Here is a 27103-nt window from a genome sequence, read left to right on the forward strand (position 1 = left end):
CAAACATATCTGCCCTACACGGGTGAGGTAAGTAAATCTACTCACTCACGAACGGATCTGCCCTAACACTGGTGAGGCAAGTATAAATCTACTCACACACAAACATATCTGCCCTACACGGGTGAGGTAAGTATAAATCTACTCACTCACGAACGGATCTGCCCTACACTGGTGAGGCAAGTATAAATCTACTCACGATCGGATCTGCCCTACACTGGTGAGGCGAGTATAAATCTACTCACTCACGAACGGATCTGCCCTACACCGGTAAGGCGAGTATAAAAAACACATGAACGATCTGCCCTACACTGGTGAGGCGAGTATAAATCACCCATGAACGGATCTGCCCTACACTGGTGATGCCTGCATGGTTGCGCTTACCAGATATGTTGCTAACGGTGGTTTGTTTTCAGTCAAGTTTCTCCATCGCAGTGGAGGACAGAGAGAGGAACTAGCTAAGTTAGCAAGTGCTGCAGGTTTTAAGCGAGTATAAGATCTACACACACAAACGGATCTATCTTACACTGATGATGTGTGGTTGCACTTACCCGATGTGTTTCTCACGGAGTTGTAGAGTTTGTTTTTTAGTAAAGCTCTCCATTGCAGCGGAGGACAGAGAGAGGAACTGACGGTGGTATCGCGGTGCCCCACGAGCTTTCAGACATAAACACGTGACGTAGAACGTACGACGGCACTTCATTGGTTGGTTCCCGTGACGTTTCCCAGCACCGGGCTATTTATGGCTGATATAAGGGAATCCCCACCGAAACAATTTACTGGGAGAATATTCGCAACCAGAGGAATACTCGAATCAGCATAATAATTCAAAGCAAATAACTCTTTTAATACGAATGTATGTGCATTGTCAGTTTTCGACTCGAAATTTTCTTTAAGTCGTATATATTTATAAATATATGTACACTTGTCCTTGACACGTGTAAGTAAATATGTTGCAGGCATGGTTTAAAGGATATTTACCTCCAATCCGTACGTGATCTTCATCGACATGTTACTCATGTATGCATTTGCCAGGTTTTGTGAGAATATACGCGTTTTTCTAACACACGTTTTACTGGTTGTAGTGGACGTTTAGGGAAGTGAGTTACCGTATTTCCTCTATTAGACGTGGCGCCTAATAATTTTGCACGAGCCATTGACCATCATTTATTAGAGCGGCGTCGTTTATCCTGTCTAATGTTTACAAAGTGGTAACCAACTTGTGTACCGAATCCCGGATTGTTCCGTCATACAAAAGCGGTATTTGTAGGAAACGGTCATGCATTGTCCGTGACCAACATATCAAGGTATAAAATAGTGAACTAGTTTTACACAAGGCTTCTCGTAGAGGAAATACGACACTTCGGTTCATTAACACCGCATACGCCTTTGTGAGTAGTTGTATCAAACGGATGCATTATCGACCATTGATGGTGTAATAATTTACCCCCTTTGTCCTGAAAGTTTATTAAATGACCACTGAAACTCGGGTGAAAGTGAAGTGTGTACCCCTCCTTTTCTCAATAGTGTGCACCCCCATTTCTCAAAAAGCTGTATCCTCCCCTGAAAAAGCCACGCAACAATTGTCGAAGACGACATGATTATATATGTATATTTTCAGAAGCACGACAGTTGTTCAAAACATATGTTATGTAAAATGGTTCCAAATGAGTCAATCTGGAGTCAACTAGATAGAGTCGCTATATAGAAGAACTATGGCCAGCTGTTATCTGTGCGTGTGCATTTCGTAATAAATCATGCCTTTATTGGTATGAATTATCAGTGTATGAAATAAACAAAAAAAAAAACAGCCAGACATCTGGGCTGGTAACTTCAAAATGTTACCAGCCCAGGATGGATTTAACCAGACCAGACACCAAGACATGGTGAATTTACTCAGATGTATGGAACATTTTTTACCAGACCATCGGCACGGGCTGGCCAGCTGTAGATTTAGACCGTCCGTCAGAAATCTAGCCCGTCTCGGGCGGTCGGACGGGCCTTATTTCATACGCTGGAATTATGTACACAAAACCAAATAAAGAATTCAAATTTAATTATATGCTTTCAGCTGATGCTATTACAATTCAGTATGCGATAGCAGTACATACAAACGTGTGACAAATACATTTTACTAAACCTAACTAACATTGATGGCGCACCGTTTGAGTGGAATCGATTTTCAGAGTTGCGCCCTTTAGCTGTGCCAGGATGCTCGTTGGGAAATAATGAGTGATGGAGTTTAGATAGATTTTTATCGAATTTCCGCTGGACGTAAGAGGAAATCTCAAAGCATCAATAGAGATGTTAGATGTTAATATCCACAGTGTACAGTGCTGACAAACCTAAAACATAATTAGTGCATTTGTTTTGTCTGGTGGCACGTCTGATGAACGCAGGTAGTCACAGAGTATCCTCCCAAAACGCAGACCCGTTAAAGCAACACTTGCTATGGTTGGTTGCATCCGTGTAAATGATGAAGTGTCATATGATATAACACTAGCAGATGTTATATCTGCAATAGACGATGCTAAACTAAATAAGTCACAAGGAGACGAGGATATTCCAACAGAATTTTAAGAAAAATTAGGATATGATTGCACCCTACCTTGCTTTATTGTTTTCACAAATATTATGTAAAGGTCATTTCCATGCTGCATGAACTACTGCTATTATAATATCTATATATCAAAAGGAAAGTAATAATGAACCTAGTAACTATAGGGGCATATCGTAATTGAACACTTTGTGTAAGTTATTCTTCAATCTATTGTTCAAAAGCATATAACTCGATGAAAAGGCAGATTCTACTGTGCTTTCGTGGAAAGCGTTCGATATGGTTAACCGAAATAAATTACTTTATTTTCATTTAAGAAGTGGTATCCATGGAAAAATATTTCGATTGTTCCACTGGTGTTAGACAAGGATGTTCACTTAGTCCCTTGTTGTTCTCCATATTTATCAAAGTGTGGACCAGTCCATTCATTAATTAGGGGTGACCAGCATGGCCCAATTAATTAGTGTGCTATTTTTATCTGCATTTTGGAAGGTCTGCGTTATGGGAGTATGTAAACCCGTCACAGGGATACTACGGATAGGTTTACTACAGCGATCTACTTAGATCACAGCTTGAGGACAAGAGGCTATCTCCTCCGATACAGAAAACAATTGCATTTGCTGGAAATCCTATTGGAAAGAAATATCCAATACGAATGAAAGTTTCCATGTATATACTAGACGCACAGAAGAGGTAAGGTCTTTCAACGGGTTCCCGTGCACTGTTATGTCCTGCCTTGATAACAAATTAAGGGCCACGGGCAGTTTTAATCCTATCTGTCAGTGGTGTGTCATCGTACCAAGTCCCACTTATCAAAACTATATACAGAGAGAAATGTCAATTTATACTTCTATGAATGGGGATAGTGGGAACAATTTAGTGCAACATTCTGGTGCTAAACAGGAACACTTTAAAATGGAAAGCATGAAGACGTTTCAAAAGAAACAAAAAACATATTCGCCTCCCACACAAGATCTGGGTCAAGCCTACATACAAATAGGCATGCACAAAATGTTCCATTAATTTGGAGCTTAGAGATACCGGGCTGTACGTATCAAGTTCCATCCGGCTCCATCAACCGCTAACCGGATGGCACCAGTTTATGCCTATGCTACGTGTGACACTGATGTCCTTTTAATCTCAAAAGAAAACCCAAGATGTCATTTATATGTGTTAAGTTCACGCAGGTGTCAAGTTGTAGGGATCGAGTGTGTTTTGAAGTCTGTGTGTAGATGTCAAACAGGAATAATGTGATGTTCACACGTGATGATTTATCAGTTGTGTAGACGTGTGAAAAACAGGACATAATGTTGTTTTCCGCTTCGTGTTAACACAGCTGTCCACAAGTAATTCTGGGCTTCTGTATGGGCGGAAAGAACATAAAGGGTTATGTTGGTAACTGAGGTGAGGTGAAATTGGGTTTAACGTCGTGCTTGAGAATATTTCGCTCATGTGACGACTTGCATTCGTGTGTATGTGTATGTGCGGCTGCTTGTACTAGCCCAGACTGAAGCTGGTTTTATAGTGCTAGCCCACGGAGATACCATGCCGCAGTGAAGCATGAATACCCCACTCAGACACATTATACTGACTCCGAGCCGACCAGTCCTTGTTGTACCAATTAATGCCGAGCGCCAGGCAGAGATCAACAAGTACCATATTTTAACGTCTTTTGGTATGACGCGGTCGGGGATCGAACCCGCGACCTTCCGCTCTCGGGAATGGAAGCTCTAACCACTACACCACGTAGGCAGTTATTGGTAACCGAAGGAAGACAACGTCGTGTCCATCAAGTTTGACTAAATCATTTTAATATTATAACACTTGGCTCTTCATGCTCCTTTTTATATCAACCAGTCGTTAATGATTACCGTATTTACTCAAATAGTCATTAACGTTTGCTATCGGAAGCGAAGTTACCACACTGGCCTCAGATGCGCCACTAGTTGCAATGCCACCTATACCAAGCTTTTTGTTCAGACTGACTGAGTTTGGTTTTACGCCGCTTTTAGCAATATTCCAGCAACATCACGGCGGGGGAACACCAGAAATGGGCATCACACATTGTACCCATTTTGTTCAGAGGTGAGGTGAGGTGAAATTGGAGTTAACGTCGTGCTTGAGAATATTTCGCTCATATGACGACGTGCATGCGCGTTTGTGTATGTGCGGCTGCTTGTACTAGCCCAGACTGAAGCTGGTTTTATAGTGCTAGCCCACGGAGATACCATGCCGCAGTGAAGCATGAATACCCCACTCAGACACATTATACTGACTCCGAGCCGACCAGTTCTTGTTGTTCCCATTAATGCCGAGCGCCAGGCAGGGACCAACAAGTACCATATTTTAACGTCTTTTGGTATGACGCGGTCGGGGATCGAACCTGCGACCTTCCGCACTCCGGGCGGACGCTCTAACCACTACACCACGGAGGCGGTCCTTTTTTGTTCAGACAATCAATTTAGTAATGCTTACAAATAATGGTTATGTTATTTTAGGAAACAACTATCAATCTTTCAAGTTGGACATAACTTTTGATGGTTTCAGGCTGGGACAAAATGAGGATGTTCAAAGTCTGTCTCCTCTTTACAAGTCTGGATCCCAACTGGTTGTAGGCTGTTCGTTATATTTTGATAAATATTCGAATATCTGACCAACACTGTTATTGTTAACGACAGAAAATTCATGAATGATTACATTGATTAGAAACGTTTGTGAAATGATGTGGGTGGTTTAGTAAATTGATGTTTGAATGTATCCATTGAATCTCTAGCAGTGCACTCGGGCGGTCCCTGAATGTAGGCATTGTATTGGGCAATACACGCAATGAATCTTCTACAGTTTCACTTGAATGGACATGAATAAACTGACTTTAACCTGAGTGCCAGTTGTGCCTATCTCATCTGCAATGAAGCAAGGATTCGCTAGGGGCGTCAAGGGGAGGTTATCCTGTGACCGCAATTCTCTAACAATACCTGTATTGTGTGACGTCAGCGCCAAATGTGCAAGATGTAATTTAATGATTTCACTTTTGACAATTCTGCTTATAAGTTATGTAAATCTGTATTCACATATTGCAAACGTTTACACGTAAACGTACCCATAGTTAGCTCAAGAAATACACATCATAACAGTTTCCACACATTTGTTCATCAAGTACCAATAGCATAGTATGCTACCATATGTACAAATTTAAAACAGTGTTTTTCAAAAAGAAATACGTTTAGTTAATAACAGTGCAAGCATTTTGCGTGGATGATCTAAGTATAAGGTGTCGGATAACATGTTGGAAATGTAAGTTCTGTATTTGTGCATGCATACCGTGATGTTTTCAGAGTTTTTGTTTTTCAACCCTATTATAACGGCCCTATACCTTAGCCATATATTTCCCATTAACCACTGGGTTTATAAGTGAGGTTGTGGTTTCGATGCAGGTTTTAACAGACGGGTGAGGTTAATGTGGAAGGAACGGCCAACGTGATGTTGGTCTTACTTGACGTTAACCAGTAGACGTTGTAACCAACGAGCGTGGGTATCCTGCTGACACACCAAGAAACACAATCGAGACGACACGGTTTTCGAACCCATGACCGTGGTTTCTAGCGTGCAAGGCACTTTGTTTACCGCTTATGACGACAGGGTCACATGTGTCCAAGGAGTTTAAGTTGATGAAAACATATGTACCAGGTAATGAATCAGTTCTTAATTGTGACACGGAGAGAACAAGGGCCCATTCTGTAACTAGTCACGCGATTTAAGGTGACCCACTGAAAAAGGAAGCCATGTTGCAAGGGCCACGTTGATCTGTTTGTCCTGGTTATTCAAGGTCATCGCTAGAAATTCGATTCGTGCTTGTAGTAACATGACTATAGTATTTGATTTCACGTAGAATAAAATGCCAAGGGGTTAGTAGTACTAGGTATATTTAGCATCCCCCCTGGAAGCTTCAGCAGTAAACTGTTGCTATCAGTATGGGAATTCCGTATCTATTACCAGGGATAATCTGCAGCACCCTGTCTTCTATTCTCCCTTCTATTACACATACGAGTTGTTGCCAGTTGCAGCCACATTGAAACGTTTGCCAGTTTTGATTCATGCTCCAAGCGTAAACCAATATACATTTGAAATATTTATCAAAACATGTAAGAACTGGGAGTGTATTAGCTATATGTGAATATTTTCCACCACGGATCTTCATAAGACGACTGAATGTAGGGGGATACAGTCGTATAATGTTCCGTTAAGTACAGGTGTATTGGCCGCCAGTACTGTTCTTGTTGGCAGCACCCTGCCCACTGTTCTATCCTTCACAAAGGTATAATCGTGTATTCTGGTGTTTAGCCCAACTCATTCGATCCATTGAATCTAATGCTATCACATTTCTACTACTTAATTAGAAGCCACGGCGCGAACGTGTTGCTAAAAAGGTGTAAACAGAACCTGTAAGGCGGAACATTTTGTATTCTTGGAAAGATTATCATACTCCACCAGTGGCTTACAATATTCCAGGATAGCTGGTGAAATAGAAACTCTCATGGCGTTACTTATATCCCACCTGTGACAATCATACCAGTTAATCTTGGGGAATAAACTGTGTGTTTGGCTCAGCATTCACATCTATAATTTCAGGCAAGTACCTATCTATAATAAAGTCAGGCGTGCGATGCCTTTCGAGTAGAAGGCTAATACAAAGTGAGGTTTAACAGTCTTGGGGAAGTGTCATCTTCCAACTCACCAAAGCTTTGTACATCTCAACTCAGGCAGAAAGTGTGTCCCAAACGTACATAGGGTTCAGGTCATTTGTATAAATGGGTCGCGGTTGGTTCAGAAAGATCATCCACACAGGTCGTGACACTTTTCCCAATGTCACACATCTCGATAACAGGGAAACTATCAACATGCCTTATATTTTTATGTCAGATCCTATATTCAGTGATTGAAAGCTTTGGTGAAGAGAAATCATTTCAGGTGATCAGAACATGTTTAATGTTGGTCTGAACATTTTTACCAACCAATACAAGACTTTATCATGTAATGGAGGGTATTATCAGTGCAATAAAGCAATCTGATAAACTTGGTATCCAAAACTGATAACTATGCAAATTACGCCAATCCACGTTCTACTTTCGCAAAACTCCATACACGCCATGCGGATCCTAAAATGTTTTTAACATTTCATTGATGACGTCGTCGCGAGTTTACATTGTATTGTACACAAACATGGCTGCCCCCATTCTCAAAATTGGTGATTCTGTAAGAATAGGTGACAGAGGTTCTGGAGTCGTTACTGCAGTAATTGACTTAGGAAAACATGAAACGGAGTACTTCGTTCAAATTGAAGGTACGGATTATGAGGCATGACTGAAAGGCAATCGTCTAAGAAAGGTAGCAACCAAGGATTTCGATCTATCGACCACAATACAGACGACGAATCGATTCCGTCAGGTATCAGAAACAGATATTGATGAGGTGATTACTAGCAGTGAAAATAGAAACATTCCCAAGAAAACCATGCCCGATTTTGTTGTTCTTTTTAGACAGAAAGATCTTATTTTAAGCATGAGTTATGTTTGCACTGTATTAGCGACTAGTCAAAGCCATATGCCGCCGTCATGAACGACCTTCACCTTGGTGTACCGCTAAGTATTCTTACACGAATGCCCGATTCTCTTCATATAATTTCACGTACGATTTGCTTCTTTTCAAGAGTAATTTTAAGAATGACATTATATGATAAAGAAATTTATTAACCTCGTGTGTTTCCGTATCATAAATATCATATGTGACAGCTGCATCAGTGTCGCCAGTACTGTTATAGCTGCATCATTTTAGTGGGCAGTGTTACAGCTGCATCGGTTACACAGCAACCCCATCCTCTGTAAAACTTTCTCAACGGATTTAGACGATTCACAAAAATGACCCTTGGCCTTATGAAATTCACAGAATTCCGCGGATCCACGGAAAATTCTCATCCCTGTGACTGTTACAGCTGCATCAGTGTAGAGGGCAGTGTTACAGCTGCATCAGTGTAGTGGGCAGTGTTACAGCTGCATCAGTATAGTCAGCAGTGTTACAGCTACAGCAGTGTAGTGGGCAGTGTTACAGCTGCATCAGTGTAGTGGGCAGTGTTACAGCTGCATCAGTGTAGTGGGCAGTGTTACAGCTGCATCAGTATAGTCAGCAGTGTTACAGCTACATCAGTGTAGTGGGCAGTCCAACTACATGCGCCAACCATGACATTTTGTGGTTGATAGCCTGTGTATGGTTACCATCAATTCATGAATCCAGCCTCGTCACCAATCCATTGTTGGGCATTTTACTTGCCCCATCTAAAATAAGCTTACGAAACTACTCATCTGGCCTCCCTTGATGCTCATGAATCTACAGTTATGTTAAAGATCAGGGAAGGGTTTTACAGTGTTCAACCATTAGTTTATTCATCATGATAAACACTGCAGACCTGTTATGTCTATGTCTTGCCGAAGCTGCCAAACTGTTTGTTCCAGTCTAAGTACAGATCCAAGTCGCTTTCTGAGACACTTGCGCGCACCTGTAGAAACGCTTCCTGGAAGTCTGGAAATGTTATTGGTGGGACCTAGAGTAGTAAGAAGAAAGCATGATGTGTATTTAGTTCACTAGATATGATTTGTACCAGTGTAGTGGAAACATTTCAGTTTGTTACTGTCATCATAATGGTTTATTTCAAGTATGTTGGAAGTGGAAACATCTCAACTAATCTATTTCACAACAGCGCACTTTCATCTTTGCACATGTGGACACAAATTTGCCAAAAGCATCAGTTGATCAGATGGGATGCTCTCACCTGGTCTGCTGTGATAGTCTCGATCTGGTCAGAATGGAAGCCACTCACCAAGTCTGCTGTGATCGTCTCAATCTGGGCAGACGGGAAGCCACTCACCTGGTCTGCTGTGATCACCTCGATCTGGGCAGAGGGGAAGCCACTCACATGGCCTGCTGTGTCTCAATCGAAGCCACTCACCAAGTCTGCTGTGATCGTCTCAATCTGGGCAGACGGGAAGCCACTCACCTGGTCTGCTGTGATCGCCTCGATCTGGGCAGAGGGGAAGCCACTCACCTGGTCTGCTGTGATCGCCTCGATCTGGGCAGAGGGGAAGCCACTCACCTGGTCTGCTGTGATCGTCTCGATCTGAGCAGAGGGGAAGCCACTCACCTGGTCTGCTATGTCATAGTGGAAGCCACTCACCTGGTCTGCTGTGATTGTCTCGATCTGGTCAAAGGGGATACTGCGGACTGGGCCGAGGGCAGCTTCCCTACACAGGTTGGCCATGTCAGCACCAGAATACCCTGCACAAACATGTGGAACATTTCACTGAACTAGAAGGGAGTTTTCATTACATATGGAATCATGCCTATGCAGTACAAGTTGAAACAGAAAGCTACCTACAAGCACTTAGTTACAACAAACTTGACCTTCAAATTGAGCCATGGACCGAGAAACTCCAATCATCAACACTCAAAATATTGTGTATACACAAGCTGTTTCAGTGGGTCATTCCCACGAGTGACCCTGACTTTCAACATTACTGAATGACATATACCAACACTTATGCAATCAAGATCCCTACCTCAGACACATGTATATTCTGTGAAATCCCAATCATTACCTAAGTCATCACCTAATTCAAGCCTAATGAATGCTGACCTATTTCTGTGTGACCTTCATAACCTTCCAACCACAGAACATTTTTTATGTAATCTGTTTATGTTACAAGTATGTTTCCAAACCATACCATCAAGTACTTTCTAAATGAAACTTTTTCCAAAAGTCATTTCATGACTTAATAGCTACCGCATTTTGCATCCTGTTCATGAGCCATAAGTATCTTCCACTGCATGTGATCCACTGAATCAAAGCAGGCTGACAGCCTAACTGACAAGATATGATGAAATATTATGCAGCACTGTTAGGCAGAGGCGACATGTGGTAAATACAAACCAGACAGTTGCTAGGCAATCTTTTTAACATATATATTTTTCTTTTATATTTTTGCTATCAAGCTTGACATCAGGAATCTAAATTCCTCAGATTTACTGTTATTACTTCAATGAACAATGGACTTTAATATAATAAACATGATCCTCACCATCAGTTTTATGACAGATCGTCTGGATGTCTGTATCTGAGAGACTGAAGCTCTGTTGAGACAGGAGGTTCTCGATGATGTGTTGCCGGGCAACAGTGTCCGGGAGAGGGATGTAAAGTCGCTTCACAAATCGCCGCCTGGCCGCCTCATCAATTTCCTGTGGCCTGGAGGTCAACAGGTATGGATATAGTGACAACGGCCTACATTTTAACAAATGTAAACTAACCAGGACATACCAGATGTTGTCCTCCCATTCAGAACTATTTGCACTTCTGGAAAAAGTAGACTTCAAAGAAACACTCCTTGCTATTCACACATCAGATAATTGTTTTAATGATGTTTCTGCATTTCAAAGTTTTATGTTAAAGAAGAATATGCTATGTATTTACACCATCTCTCTTCCATTACACTAAAACACATTAATCAAATTTTGAGCCCAGGTACACCAACTATTCATCACTGAATGACGTAATACTAGCCTGGAGACTTGTAAGTATCTTCAATAAATTGAATTGAATAGTCACAGAGCTAAACAGGTTTTGTTTGACATTTGCAATTCATATTTATGTGCTCTGCACAGACCGCTGAGGAAGGTTGTTGTGTCATTGTTTTTCTAATTTGACACTTGAATTCATGACTGGAAGACTTCTCTTCTTCACCTTACAATGCCACAAGACATTTCTGGGTTGAGCAAGTAGAATGAGTACACCGATGTCACTAAGCCAGCTTCAGTGTGTGGCCTCACCTGTTGGTGGCCCCGATGACCAGAATGCGGTCTTCTGACTGCGTGCCCGCCCCGTCCTGAATTTAGAATACATATCATAGGACCTGTTCTACACCACCAGTGGGAACATAAGGGGATACACAACAGAACTCTTCATATTCTTTTCCTACAGGACAGTAGGCCACTTGCCCCAACCACCTTCGCCTCATAGTACATGGGTGAAAACAAATATTGCGTATGCATGACTAAAAACTGACAAAAATGTGCAAAATATTTGCCAACACTGCATAAAAAATTGGCAAAGGCATAAAAACAAATTCATGATGAACCAAGATATCACGACAAGCATGATGAATACACATATCATCAGTCTTGTATCATATAAGGCATATCTGGTCACTAAAGAAACTATATATTTCAACATATGGTATTTTTTGGATTACACAATCTCAGTAAAGTAGAGATTCTAATACTTTTGTTAGGTTTAGTCCATTCTGGGTATCGAATCGACTCTCTCAGAGTCAGACTCCTAATTGTGTAATAATATTTTCAAACATAAGGAACTGATCAAACCAGAAAATAATATAAGTATGTGATCCATTAGAGTTTCTCTATCTTTCATTACAGTTTACATACCAGCTGTACAAGAAACTCCGTCTTGATTCTGCGTGAGGCTTCATGTTCCCCGTCTGAACGCTGGGACAACAGGGAGTCGATCTCGTCAATAAACACCACGGCGGGCTGGTTACACCGTGCCACAGCAAACAGAGCTCGCACCATCTTTTCTCCTTCTCCTACCTGTCAAACACAGGTCACTGGGGTAACTGAGTAATCAACCTGACACATCACTGTGGCAAACACAGGTTACTGGGGTCACTGAGTAATCAACCTGACACATCACTGTGGCAAACACAGGTCACTGGGGTAACTCAGTAATCAACCAGACACATCACTGTGGCAAACACAGGTTACTGGGGTAACTGAGTAATCAACCTGATACATCACTGTGGCAAACACAGGTCACTGGGGTAACTGAGTAATCAACCTGATACATCACTGTGGCAAACACAGGTCACTGGGGTAACTGAGTAATCAACCTGACACATCACTGTGGCAAACACAGGTCACTGGGGTAACTGAGTAATCAACCTGACACATCACTGTGGCAAACACAGGTCACTGGGGTAACTGAGTAATCAACCTGATACATCACTGTGGCAAACACAGGTTACTTGGGTAACTGAGTAACGAACCTGACACATCACTGTGGCAAACACAGGTCACTGGGGTAACTGAGTAATCAACCAGATACATCACTGTGGCAAACACAGGTCACTGGGGTAACTGAGTAATCAACCTGACACATCACTGTGGCAAACACAGGTCACTGGGGTAACTGAGTAATCAACCTGACACATCACTGTGGCAAACACAGGTCACTGGGGTAACTGAGTAATCAACCAGACACATCACTGTGGCAAACACAGGTCACTGGGGTAACTGAGTAATCAACCTGACACATCACTGTGGCAAACACAGGTTACTGGGGTAACTGAGTAATCAACCAGATACATCACTGTGGCAAACACAGCTCACTGAGTAGTCAACCTGATACATCACTGTGGCAAACACAGGTTACTGGGGTAACTGAGTAATCAACCTGACACATCACTGTGGCAAACACAGGTCACTGGGGTAACTGAGTAATCAACCTGACACATCACTGTGGCAAACACAGGTCACTGGGGTAACTGAGTAATCAACCAGACACATCACTGTGGCAAACACAGGTCACTGGGGTAACTGAGTAATCAACCTGACACATCACTGTGGCAAACACAGGTTACTGGGGTAACTGAGTAATCAACCAGATACATCACTGTGGCAAACACAGCTCACTGAGTAATCAACCTGACACATCACTGTGGCAAACACAGGTTACTGGGGTAACTGAGTAATCACCTGACACATCACTGTGGCAAACACAGGTCACTGGGGTAACTGAGTAATCACCTGACACATCATCGTGGTAAAACACAGGTCACTGGGGTAACTGAGTAATCAACCTGACACATCACTGTGGCAAACACAGGTTACTGGGGTAACTGAGTAATGAACCAGACACATCACTGTGGCAAACACAGGTCACTGGGGTAACTGAGTAATCAACCTGACACATCACTGTGGCAAACACAGGTCACTGGGGTAACTGAGTAATCAACCTGACACATCACTGTGGCAAACACAGGTCACTGGGGTAACTGAGTAATCAACCTGACACATCACTGTGGCAAACACAGGTCACTGGGGTAACTGAGTAATCAACCCGACACATCACTGTGGCAAACACAGGTCACTGGGGTAACTGAGTAATCAACCTGACACATCACTGTGGCAAACACAGGTCACTGGGGTAACTGAGTAATCAACCTGACACATCACTGTGGCAAACACAGGTTACTGGGGTAACTGAGTAATCAACCTGACACATCACTGTGGCAAACACAGGTCACTGGGGTAACTGAGTAATCAACCTGACACATCACTGTGGCAAACACAGGTCACTGGGGTAACTGAGTAATCAACCAGACACATCACTGTGGCAAACACAGGTCACTGGGGTAACTGAGTACTCAACCCGACACATCACTGTGGCAAACACAGGTCACTGGGGTAACTGAGTAATCAACCTGACACATCACTGTGGCAAACACAGGTCACTGGGGTAACTGAGTAATCAACCAGACACATCACTGTGGCAAACACAGGTCACTGGGGTAACTGAGTAATCAACCTGACACATCACTGTGGCAAACACAGGTTACTGGGGTAACTGAGTAATCAACCTGACACATCACTGTGGCAAACACAGGTCACTGGGGTAACTGAGTACTCAACCCGACATATCACTGTTGCAAACACAGGTTACAGGGTAACTGAGTAATCAACCTGACACATCACTGTTGCAAACACAGGTTACTGGGGTAACTCAGTTATCAACCTGACACATCACTGTGGCAAACACAGGTTACTGGGGTAACTGAGTAATCAACCAGACACATCACTGTGGCAAACACAGGTTACTGGGGTAACTGAGTAATCAACCTGACACATCACTGTGGCAAACACAGGTTACAGGGTAACTGAGTAATCAACCTGACACATCACTGTTGCAAACACAGGTTACAGGGTAACTCAGTTATCAGCTAAACACATCACTGCCAAACTAGTGCAAAGTGTAGGATGAGCTATGAGCATACATACCCAACGTGAGCGAGGATGCACCATCTTTTCTCCTTCTCCTACCTGTCAAACACAGGTTACTGGGGTAACTGAGTAATCAACCTGACACATCACTGTGGCAAACACAGGTCACTGGGGTAACTGAGTAATCAACCTGACACATCACTGTGGCAAACACAGGTCACTGGGGTAACTGAGTAATCAACCTGATACATCACTGTGGCAAACACAGGTCACTGGGGTAACTGAGTAATCAACCTGACACATCACTGTGGCAAACACAGGTTACTGGGGTAACTGAGTAATCAACCTGACACATCACTGTGGCAAACACAGGTTACTGGGGTAACTGAGTAATCAACCTGACACATCACTGTGGCAAACACAGGTTACTGGGGTAACTGAGTAATGAACCAGACACATCACTGTGGCAAACACAGGTCACTGGGGTAACTGAGTAATCAACCTGACACATCACTGTGGCAAACACAGGTCACTGGGGTAACTGAGTAATCAACCTGACACATCACTGTGGCAAACACAGGTTACTGGGGTAACTGAGTAACGAACCAGACACATCACTGTGGCAAACACAGGTCACTGGGGTAACTGAGTAATCAACCTGACACATCACTGTGGCAAACACAGGTCACTGGGGTAACTGAGTAATCAACCTGACACATCACTGTGGCAAACACAGGTCACTGGGGTAACTGAGTAATCAACCTGACACATCACTGTGGCAAACACAGGTCACTGGGGTAACTGAGTAATCAACCTGACACATCACTGTGGCAAACACAGGTCACTGGGGTAACTGAGTAATCAACCTGACACATCACTGTGGCAAACACAGGTCACTGGGGTAACTGAGTAATCAACCTGACACATCACTGTGGCAAACACAGGTCACTGGGGTAACTGAGTAATCAACCTGACACATCACTGTGGCAAACACAGGTCACTGGGGTAACTGAGTACTCAACCCGACACATCACTGTGGCAAACACAGGTTACAGGGTAACTCAGTTATCAGCTAAACACATCACTGCCAAACTAGTGCAAAGTGTAGGATGAGCTATGTGGCATACATACCCACTTTGACGTGAGCGAGGATGCACCATCTTTTCTCCTTCTCCTACCTGTCAAACACAGGTTACTGGGGTAACTGAGTAATCAACCTGACACATCACTGTGGCAAACACAGGTCACTGGGGTAACTGAGTAATCAACCTGACACATCACTGTGGCAAACACAGGTCACTGGGGTAACTGAGTAATCAACCTGACACATCACTGTGGCAAACACAGGTCACTGGGGTAACTGAGTAATCAACCAGATACATCACTGTGGCAAACACAGGTCACTGGGGTAACTGAGTAATCAACCAGATACATCACTGTGGCAAACACATGTTACTGGGGTAACTCAGTTATCAACCAGACACATCACTGTGGCAAACACAGGTTACTGGGGTAACTGAGTAATCAACCTGACACATCACTGTGGCAAACACAGGTCACTGGGGTAACTGAGTAATCAACCTGACACATCACTGTGGCAAACACAGGTCACTGGGGTAACTCGGTTATCAACCAGACACATCACTGTGGCAAACACAGGTCACTGGGGTAACTGAGTAATCAGCCAGATACATCACTGTGGCAAACACAGGTCACTGGGGTAACTCAGTTATCAACCAGACACATCACTGTGGCAAACACAGGTTACAGGGTAACTCAGTTATCAGCTAAACACATCACTGCCAAACTAGTGCAAAGTGTAGGATGAGCTATGTGGCATACATACCCACTTTGATGTGAGCGAGGATGCACTGATGCTGAAGAAGGTGGACTTGGACTGACTGGCTACACATTTACCTACAAAAGAGGATCACCATTATGTATATATAAAATATTCTAAAAATACATATAAATATTTTTCAAAATCTACATCTTTGTCTTATGAAAACTGTTTTTAATACCAAAAATTATAGACTTTATCAAACCCATATACCACTAAACAGATGCTACTAAACACTACAGTGTTTTAAGTCAATGACATTAAAACATGCCTGTCATCTATGAAAGTGTTTGTTCCTGTTTCATGTAGCCGAAATCATGTTTATAACAAAGCCAAGCTATAAAAAAGTCAAGCTATAATCAGTTAAGTTGAACTTAGAATTGACACCTTCTCAAAAGTCTCACACACCTATGAGAGTTTTTCCTGTTCCTGGAGGTCCAAAAAGTAGCAAGCCTTTTGGTGGACCTCTCAATCCAGTGAAAATATCCCTGGAACACCATATAATATTAGACCCTGCTACAATGACATGTTTCCTCCAGTTAAAGTATGGGATGTATTTACAAACATGGATGTTCAAAACAAATCTGTTATAAATTTTATTTCTCTTGCTTGTTTGCTGTTTAATGCTGCACTAAGCAAATATTCCAGCATCATGGTGGAGTCATGTAAATAATTGTGTCTACTAGACAAAGCATTGAGTCAACAGTGCATCCGGTTCTGATGGCAGGCAATCGTCAAAGTCACTGAGCCTACATACATGATCCGTCCAGTTGGCTCCAAGGCCAAGCACAGGTAACATGCTGGGGACCATTTCAAACTTTTATTAGTGTTGGGAATTAGCTTGAATCTCATACTTGGTGATTGGTTCATTACAACCAATCAATCATCAAAAACAATTCACACATTGTACCCATGTGGGGAATCGAATCAGGGTCTTTGGCATGACGAGCGAACGCTTTAACCACTAGGCTACCCCACCGCCTGTAGTGCTTATGAAATGTAACAGACAAAACCAACCATGTGAAAAATATTGTCAATGCAAACAAGTGTTCCAAAATTGTTTGTGTTCGATTATGAGAAAACATGATTGATTGATTGATTGATCATTTAGTCAGTGCAACCAATCTTCGATTATTTCAATTAATCATCTACACACAACAATCATATGTCACAAGTACAACAACATACAACCTGAAAACAGGCCACTCAACAAACAGGACAAAATATGCTCTTGCATCACAAACACAACATGATATAATCTGTCAGTGTAATGAGACATAGCATCGCGTTATCATGGGTTATTGTAAACATACACACATACGGTCTAAGCATGGGCCACACCACAATCTCCTTTATTGTTTTCTTTGCAAAATCCAACCCTGCAATATCACTCCAATCCAGTTGGGGTCCATGATCCATAATCTGTAAGAAGTCAGTATTGTATAAGAAGTAAATATACATGTCTGAGTTCTATAAGTCTACTTTAGCAGTTTGTTGAGAGAGTAATGACATAAGCCAGAAGGGTTGTATCCATCATCTAGAGTAGTACTCGCTACCTGGACCTGTCTGTCTCTAATCAATAGCACAGAATGTCTATTGCACTTTTCAGTAACATGATTGGACGTCTATTTTCAGCATTGTGTTGTGTCATGTGACTCAGATTTCAGGGTCCTTATCACAATGGAAGGGAGGCATTAAATCATAGATAACTGGGGATCCAACAGCCTCACTCTCAAAATAACAGCAAAAAATTGTGCTAGGTGGTCAAATGAAAAATATAACTTTTTTCTTACAGCATATTCTTCAGGCTCCCAAACAAAACATCAATTGACCCATACCTCATTCATGATCAGTTCGATCATCTTGGGTTCGATGCCCTTCAGTCTTTCGTCAACCGGCTCCTCACTTTCATCAGTGCCTTTACCCCTGCTGCCGGTTTGCTTGCTGTAGCAACATGAAGACTTATGTGACCAACATCACACCTGATGAAGGAGTAAGGATGTACTCCAAAACGTTGTGTTCCTCATAATAAAGACATTGACATCCATACAACTCTCTTCCTTATGTGTATCACTTCTACATGCCACTTAAAGACCTAACATCATACCAATGTAATAATGTAATGTACTCACTCATGCTACCTAAACACTACACCATATACCTGGGTTCCTCAAATTTAAACAAAAGATCCAAACAGCTGACAAAAGGTACAAAAGCCCATCTCAGAAGGAATACAAAATACTGCATTGACAAGTTGTTAAAATCTTGAAGTAGACTGAATAATCTTCCAACAGAAATATCTCTCTTAAAAACATAAAAATGACAGGTCAAACTTTTAAGCCATAATGCACAAACACGGCTGTTCTCAACTATAAAGACTTCTTCCTCTCAGCAATTTCGTAGCTATAATATGATGACAGTCTTTAAACATTCAAATCAGTACTGGTCAATCCAGTGATTGACATCATGAGCACAAATATATCCTGTTGGGATACAAAGACATGCACCAACCAAGTCAGCACGCCTGACCACCCAATCCCCCTAATCACCTCTGACAACAAGCAAGTGATGCTGAAGACAAATTTTAATCTAGATAGGTAGAAAATACATGATCAATAAGCTCACATTGGCTACAAGGAGAACTAAATGTGATTACTTCGCGGTGATGGAAATTATAGAGACATGTGACTGGCGTTTTCATATATTCCTGTAGATCATGATCGACTGATGAAGGCAACAGAAATGCACCCACCTTCCTCCCCCACCTCCATTCTCCTCCCGACCTGCTATCGGAGGAATAAACTTGCTTGACGGGCCACGCCTATCAAATACATAGCAAATCATGAAGGCATTCAGAAGACTCTCATGTCATTGTACAGGGTTTTGACATTTCTAAATATAACAATAAAAACTGACAAACAGAATGTGTGACTGAAATACTAAAATAATTGGTCAGGGTTGTCATATTGCATAGAAAGAGTCAGGCCAGAGCATGTGTTTAGCAGGGGTCTTCTTCTCTCGCAAGTGAGCAGCATTTAAGACCACTTTGAACAGTATTCCAGTAAAATCAGTGTTAGATAAATGTGAACAGTAAACCTGAAGCGATACAGACACTGCTCCATCTGTTCCTCCTTCACTTCTCTCATAATCACGTTCCAAAATAAAACACAAAGAATTGTGTACTACCTCTCATCAAGACAAGGAGTATGTTTAATGCTACCAGTACAGACAACAGAACATCAGGTCAGAGTGCAGTCTGTACCTTGTTCCAAGGGACCTTTTCCTGTCCCATACACAGATGATGGGGCTTGACCTTGACCTTGATTACCGCCCCCTCCTCGAGAATATTTTTTTTGTTGGTCAATAGCCTACAAATCAATAATTTATTACAAAATCAAAAGTCAATATCTTGTTAACTATATCTGTAAAATGTATTTAAAATATCTACAACTATTGCAATGATGTAGCCTCATGTATACTTTGTTCTTTATAACATACCAACCAATAGTAAAATGTGTTAGTTTGAGCAAACATTTCTTCTGCAGCTTGTTTTGTCACATGCTCGGATGAGTTATCTCCCTTTCATTGACACCTATTCAGGCATGTTCATCAAACTACTTCCATGCTATATTGGCAGGATCAGAATATCTAAGAATAATAGCCAGGCACGTAGCAAGCCAATTTTTCATGTCTGCCTGATAGGTTGCCAAGCTTTATATTTAGATAGTACTGAGGACTTGCCCAACCTTTTTAGCAACAATCATGTGTAAGCCCAGGGCCTAGATTTTTTAAGCTATCACAGCGCTAAGATAGTCGTAAGTGCCATACATTAACATTAACTTATGACTATCTTAGCGCTAAGAGAGCTTCGAAAATCTAGGCCCAGACCTTTTTTTTTATAATGGTAGCTACGCCCCTGATAGCTACTTTGATAAAATACATATACTACACTGAATTCTTTATTTGACCACAATGAAGCGAATATAGTAGAACATGGATATAGCGAACACGGATATAGTGTACAAACGGATATAGCGAACAAATTCAAAAGTCCTGTCAATAGTCCTTTATAATATCATTAAAATTATACGCGAATAACGAACTCGTGAGTAGCGAATTAACGGCTATAGTGAACTGATTTACTGACCCCAAGACCCAATTAACGACGTGATCAGCGAACTCACTCAGTGTCAGCTCAGCCACTTAGCAGTATACATCAGCCTTGTTGGCGGCAAATCAACATTGTTTGATGGTCATTAATTAATTAACAAAACAAACATATTGTGTTTAAAAGCTTGACTGGTATACTGGTCTTCAGTTCACTCTCATCACTATGGCAGGCAAATGTAAAGCTATCACCTTTGACACCAAGCTTCAGATAATTCAGGTTGTAGATTCAGGTGTAAAATCTAAGACAAACATCGCTGTCGACTTTGGCATTCCAAAATCCACTCTCAGTTCCATTATTAAGAATCGCGAATCTATTCTTGCAAAATCTGTGTCTACTGATTTTGGCCCCATCCACAAAAAGTGAAGAGCTGCCAATCACCAAGATGTAGAAGATGCTCTCTACAAATGGTTTCAAGGGGCTAGAAGTGAGAACATTCCCTTAATGGTCCCATCTACTTGTTTGTGAAGGTTCAGATAGTTCTACCTTCGACTCTCTGCAGATGTCTGTGATGCAGTTGAAAAAATGAAGTTGGCAAGACGTGGTGTGCAGAGCAAAATTGTGCACTTTGTTAAACGCAGTTAAGTTATATATTGTTGTGATTGTTAAACATGTTCTAGCTAATGTCTGTGAATGATAAATTCAGAAATTTAATGTGATGTCAGTGTACAAGAATAAAGATTTGTAGCCTCAGCATATACATGTCTCTACATCTCTACAATCCAAGATGGCGGTCAAATGTGAATAACAAACAACGGATATAGCGAACTAAATTTCTTGGTCCCTTGGAGTTCGTTATATCCATGTTCTACTGTACTTTATATGGGAATACATTTCTGGAAGGAACATCAAAGTCTTAACATGAACATTGTTGTATTATTAATTTGTTAGCGGGACTCAAAGTGTTGTGGATTAGTTTCATCCGACTGACCAGCTGTTGTTTGGCTGTTTTAAAGGGGTTGTTCAGATTGGGTCCAGCTTCCTCCTCCTCTTCAAACCGAGGGTCAGCTTCACGACTTGGATGCTAAATGAGATGCAAAATAGATCTTAATTGGCTTCTCTTTAACCCTGGAAAGGTATGAGTTGTACAGTTTCACGCCACCCTTCTGTATGACATCAACATTACAGCAAGGGACACCAAAATGTGTTTTACACATGGAGTCATTGTGGACAATCCAACCTGGATCTTTGTTGTCAAGGAAATGTTGTAGCCCCCTTCCCGTGTATGGTTAGAAGATTGTAGAAGATGCTTTTACCCACATGAAACATTTATTAAAAAGAAAACACAAATGAAAACGAACTTTAATCAAATCTCTTCAGAAATAATTAGGAAACAATTTCAGTGAAAACATTTTATTGAATTCTCAAATAATTTCTCACAGTAGTGTCCATCAAGTGATGGGTTTCAGTGAATCTCATCTTTACTTACCTCGGTGTTTTGAAATAAAGATGGCTGACCACCAGAACACCCAAAGTTTCTCTGTCCACCTGCCCCACCTACAACTTAAGTTCCATAACATGAATCAAGGTGTTTTTTTTATATTCCATACTGTAGTATCTTTATTTCATTTTTCTTGAACATTCTTCCATGAATATGGAAAAAATCAACTTGTCATTTGAGAACATGACATGAGTTTTTAACATGTAAGACATTTTAAATAATGAAATAACAATGATAGGTTATAAACTGCAAAGAAGAGATATATATTTCAAGTTTAAGGAACAGGTTTCATAGTGGTGTGTAATTTAAAGGCTAAAACTTGAAAGATTTGCAAGTGACTACTTAATGTCGGCTTACAAAGTAGTTGTGCTGTACAGAATATCAATGTACAGATGACTTTTCTTGTGTTGACGTAGACCTACAAACTATAGGTCTATAGGTATACTGAATGACAGATGTACCAAACTGTTTTTTGGTCCAGTCCACTTGCTGTATATTTCAGTCAAAATGTGAATACCGAACTACAGTTCAAAATCAGTGATCCCTTTTTATAACCGTAATATATTGTATTACTATTGGAACTGACAGAGTTAACCAGACAGCTAAAACCCCATGCTTTGAGAGATTGGTTCCTCATTCAAGTTGCGTCCATTAACTATACCTGTAAGAAAGCTTTATGAAATACAGTATGTTTACCACTTATTTGTGCAGACTTATAAGTACAACATTATTTCACAAATGTACAATAAATATTACCCTGTCAGAAACTAACCATTGTTAGAAAACAAAGGTCTTTTTCTAGAATAAGTATCTCTGCCATCAATATCCCTGTTAGAGTTGGATGTCCATGCAGGAGTTGTCTGCCTTTGGTGGTTGCCAGGTTTGTGTTCTCCACTTTTATGTGTGAAGTCTCTTAATGCTTGTGTATCACCCCAACTCTTCTGTCTGTCCTTCTGTTGAGGTAGTGAGGTATTTTGTCTGCTCTGAGTATTTGAGGTAAAAGACTGATCTCTACCCTTGTCTACACTCGCAGTATTATTTTCCTTATTGTCTGTTTTTTTGAAAACAGGGTCATTCTCACTTCCTGGGGGCAGATAAGACTTGGAAATATTCTGAAATTCAGAAATGTATACTGAATAGTGAAACTCGGCTTAGACAAAATTGATGTCACCTCAGATGTGAATAAATTTATTAGTTATTGGTTACATAGAATAAAGAGACAATTTACATGGTGATGCTTTGGCCAGGCTCTGGAGTGGAATCATGGGTTTACACACTGTTTTACCAATAATTTCAAACAGGTAGGTCAAAATATCTTTATCAATAACATTCCATTTCAATTCTGTTTTTTAAGACTTCCTCAAAGAGTTAATTAAGTGAGTGGGGTATTGCGGTGGAGCTTGTTTTTAAGATAATATTTCAACAGGCCATAATTACAGCATTTTAAATAATTTATTCATAATGATAGACATAATAAATGGGTAGTTGTTTTTAAATATTTGAAGTTTCTGAGGCCGTCTTTGGATATATTTTCACATTTCAATTTCTGGTTGGTATGGATTTGTTAACCAAGTTTTGAAAAAGTCCACCCTTGTAATCTATGTGTACCATGGCTTGTGACTTCAGTTTCTGGTAAAACTCCTTTGATTTAAGGGCATCGAGAGTAAGGGTTGATTTCCATTTCTGGCTCTCTGAAAAAAATGGAAATCATTGGTTTGAGTGTCAATGGTTTCAGTGCTAACCTTGAACGGTTCTGAATGGCAGAGACAGGGAGCCACAAAATGTAGAATTGCATTTTGAGAACAATTCAACTGACTGACTGAGTTTAGTTTTACGCCGCTTTTAGCAATATTCCAGCAATATCACGGCGGGGGACACCAGAAATGGGCTTAACACATTGTGCCCATGTGGGGAATCGAACCCAGGTCTTCGGTGTGACGAGCCAACGCTTTAACCACTAGGCTACCCCACCGCCCCCAGAACAATTCAAAGGGCACATGGAAAAAACAAAAAACAGCCATCAAAAGATAAATTCTCCGTCCTGGGAAACATTCGATGTATGAGCAATGGAGATGATAAAAGTGATTATGAAGCCCTGAGGATGAGCTGGTCCATGATATTTACCATTACAGAATTAAAGTGAGTGAGTGAATATGGTTTTACGCCGCTTTTAGCAATGTTCCAGCAATATCAAGGCAGTGACCCCAGAAATGGGCTTCACACACAGAATTAAAACATTCAATGATGGAATCCACTTGCACATGGAGAATTTCTACATGCAAAGCTGTACCAATATACCATTTTTGTGTTTGCTGCATATGGTGAGAGCTCCTTCTGCGAAGTTATTCAGACCTACAAGGAAAAATTAGTTTTGCCATAAGCTACATGAGGATTACCATGGAAACAGAATGATGGGGGGACTTCTCCAAGCTTGAAAGTAAGTGAATGAAATATGATATTTCTGAACACTTTCCAAACTGCTTTCACAGTGAATATGAGTAAATAATAAACAGCTTAAGGCAAACTACTAGTTGGGCTTGTTATGAGTATGTCAGCAATACCTGATTTTTCATCTAGGGAATCAACAACTTTCCCGTAGTCTTCTTCATACCCCTTCAACACACAGGCCTCAGCTTCCACAGGCAATCTGAATATATCATTACAGTTTCATCTTGAGATGCACAAACTCTGTCCACTCATAAACTCCCAGTACATATAAAATGTATGCATTACAGTCTTATACCATTTCCAGCCAGTTAACATCTCAATGGCAACTGACTTTCACCACTTATTTAAGGAGACACATAATATTATAATTCTGAATCTTTAGTAGGAAATTTGATTCATTATAACATGATTGTGTATGTTATAATTGATAATTTAGGAAAGACAATGAAGAAATTATATGAAATATCAATCCTAAGGATGTTCATATGACATAATCTTATGATGAATGAGTGAGTTTTGAACAGTATTCCAGACTGACTTCGGGACTTGTCAGCTATATGTTAGAGGAATTCCTGACATGCAGATATGAGACATTTACCACTTTGGTGAGAAACCCTCAAGAGCAGACATGGTGCCAAGAAACCTTGAAACACAATCGGATTCAAACCCATGATCATGAGTGTCTGGTATGCCAGGGGTGGACATAACTTTAAATTTGCTAGTGTAGTCTGTTACAGTGGCACATGTAAAATCACTTGCCCTGATAATTTTTCCACTGTACCGGCCAATTTTCTTGTTTATTTTTTAAATAAACAACACAATTAACATGGGAAAGTCAATCGGACACTGGTACAGTGTGATATACAAATTTGCTTGCCCGACAGAAAAAAACACTGGACTGGGGCGTCGGGCAATGGGTTATTTCCACCCCTGCATGAGTGTCTGGTATGCCTAAGGGATCCCTCTCCAGGCAGGCCGACCTGTGCTGCTTGCCTTGATAACAATGGATGACATTATAGAATTTTCTCAATAATAAAGCAGCTGACATATCACAGAGTTGTTTAACGTCATAAAACAGAAAGTGTGAACACAGAGGACAACCTACATTCCCTGAGTCTGTGCCAGACGTAGGTGAGCTGATATATTCCTGAGACTGTCGGCTCTGAGTAATGGAGAACTATTGCATGATGGGATTGAAAAGTAGAGTTCCTGTAGTCGGCTCAAAAACTGATCTTCTTCACATCCAGCAGTTCCCATCATCTAACATAACAACAGATTTTGTACTCATTTGTTTCTAATTGTGATCATGTCAACTTTAATGTCTATATTAGGAGTGATTATTTAGATCTTTCTTAACACATGGTAAATATATGCTTAAACTTAATAATATTCTGCAGTAATTTTGTTGTCTACTTTCATTTTACTATTGTCAGTTTCTATACCTCTTGAAGAGGAAGTAAATAAATAGGAAGTAAATTTAGATAAATAATAAATAAATATCATTTTCCATTGATAATACACTGAATCTAAGAGCAGATTTGGTCATTGTTCGCACATGTCATACATGAAAGTACATGTTACATAGATTTTAGATCTATTTCATGGGCGGATCCAGGAATTTTGAAAGGGGGGGTTCAGGGGGTTCGAAACCACCACCCCACCCCCATTGGCTCCGCCAACGCCAAAAAAATCTTCAATGTGGTCTTAAGTCATTTTCAAAAGGGATAATTGGATCCGCCAATGTATTTGTAAATGTTGTACATTGGAACACATATCAAGAAATACTAGAATAATAAGCAGGGATTTTGGATAAAAATATTACCAGATACCTCAGGCATCTGTGCGATCATAAAACCCATATAATCATATAAACTTGATAGTGACTCATATGTTCCACATACCAGCCGCAGGAGAACGGCGACACAGAATACACCAACGTGAAAAAGATGTTTAACATCTATGTATCCTAATCTGTGAGTATCAGCAAAACGTTATCTGAATTCTAATGTGATTATTGATATTAATCAGATACGAAATCTTATTATTGGCTGGTATAATAATACTTGAACATCTACAGATAACACTAACTGTCAGCAGATAGGTGTCAAATCATCACAACGAATTTCCTTTTTCCCGCCATATACTCACTTCCTTATAAGGGACATCACTCTGCATATACACTACAGATACCGCTAAATAATAATATATGGCATTCTATATTTATATCAAACCTTTGGTTTTAGTTTACGGAGTTGAATTATATATATTCAAAGATCATTCGTATACCCTTTTCAATATTTTGCTGATAAAAATGTCGATTAGGGAAATTATAAACGAATAGAAATGTATTTTGGGTAATGTTAGTTTGTTGTTTCACGCCACACTATTTCAGTTATATGGCATTGGTATGTAAATAATCGGTTCTGGGCCAGACAATCCAGTGATCAACATCATGAGTATCGATCTAAGCATTTGTGATACGATGGCATGTGCCAACCAAGTCATCGAGCCTGTTCTTCAGATCCCTTTCGTCGCCTCTAACGACAAGCATGGGTTCCTGAAGACCAATTCTAACCCGGATTTTACGGGTCCTTT

The 27103-nt window shown here is 40.8% G+C and overlaps 2 protein-coding genes across 2 annotated transcripts in view; both read right to left on the reverse strand.

Annotated features, from left to right (window-relative positions):
- Positions 1 to 666, reverse strand: part of LOC124280916 (ethanolamine-phosphate phospho-lyase-like) — a 49433-nt gene extending 48767 nt beyond the window's left edge. The window contains exon 1 of the mRNA XM_046716909.1: positions 549 to 666. Within this exon, the coding sequence (XP_046572865.1) occupies positions 549 to 601 (53 nt within the window). The 5' untranslated portion in view covers positions 602 to 666. The remainder of the gene's footprint in view (positions 1 to 548) is intronic.
- An 8303-nt stretch (positions 667 to 8969) lies between these two features.
- Positions 8970 to 26654, reverse strand: LOC124280918 (fidgetin-like protein 1). Its single transcript, XM_046716912.1, is given in 20 exon segments — positions 8970 to 9149; positions 9780 to 9880; positions 10681 to 10844; positions 11426 to 11481; positions 12041 to 12202; positions 16458 to 16528; positions 16860 to 16939; positions 17773 to 17873; positions 18290 to 18395; positions 19204 to 19272; positions 19714 to 19735; positions 19738 to 19819; positions 21551 to 21643; positions 22049 to 22116; positions 22833 to 23172; positions 23669 to 23751; positions 24359 to 24412; positions 24622 to 24707; positions 25614 to 25768; positions 26597 to 26654. Coding segments are annotated over 19 exon segments (2019 nt in total). The 5' UTR covers positions 26597 to 26654; the 3' UTR covers positions 8970 to 9023.
- Between the last annotated feature and the right edge of the window lie 449 nt (positions 26655 to 27103).

Source organism: Haliotis rubra, unplaced genomic scaffold (assembly GCF_003918875.1).
Source record: "Haliotis rubra isolate DU_JTF1 unplaced genomic scaffold, ASM391887v1 Scf276, whole genome shotgun sequence".
Lineage (NCBI taxonomy): Eukaryota > Metazoa > Mollusca > Gastropoda > Lepetellida > Haliotidae > Haliotis > Haliotis rubra.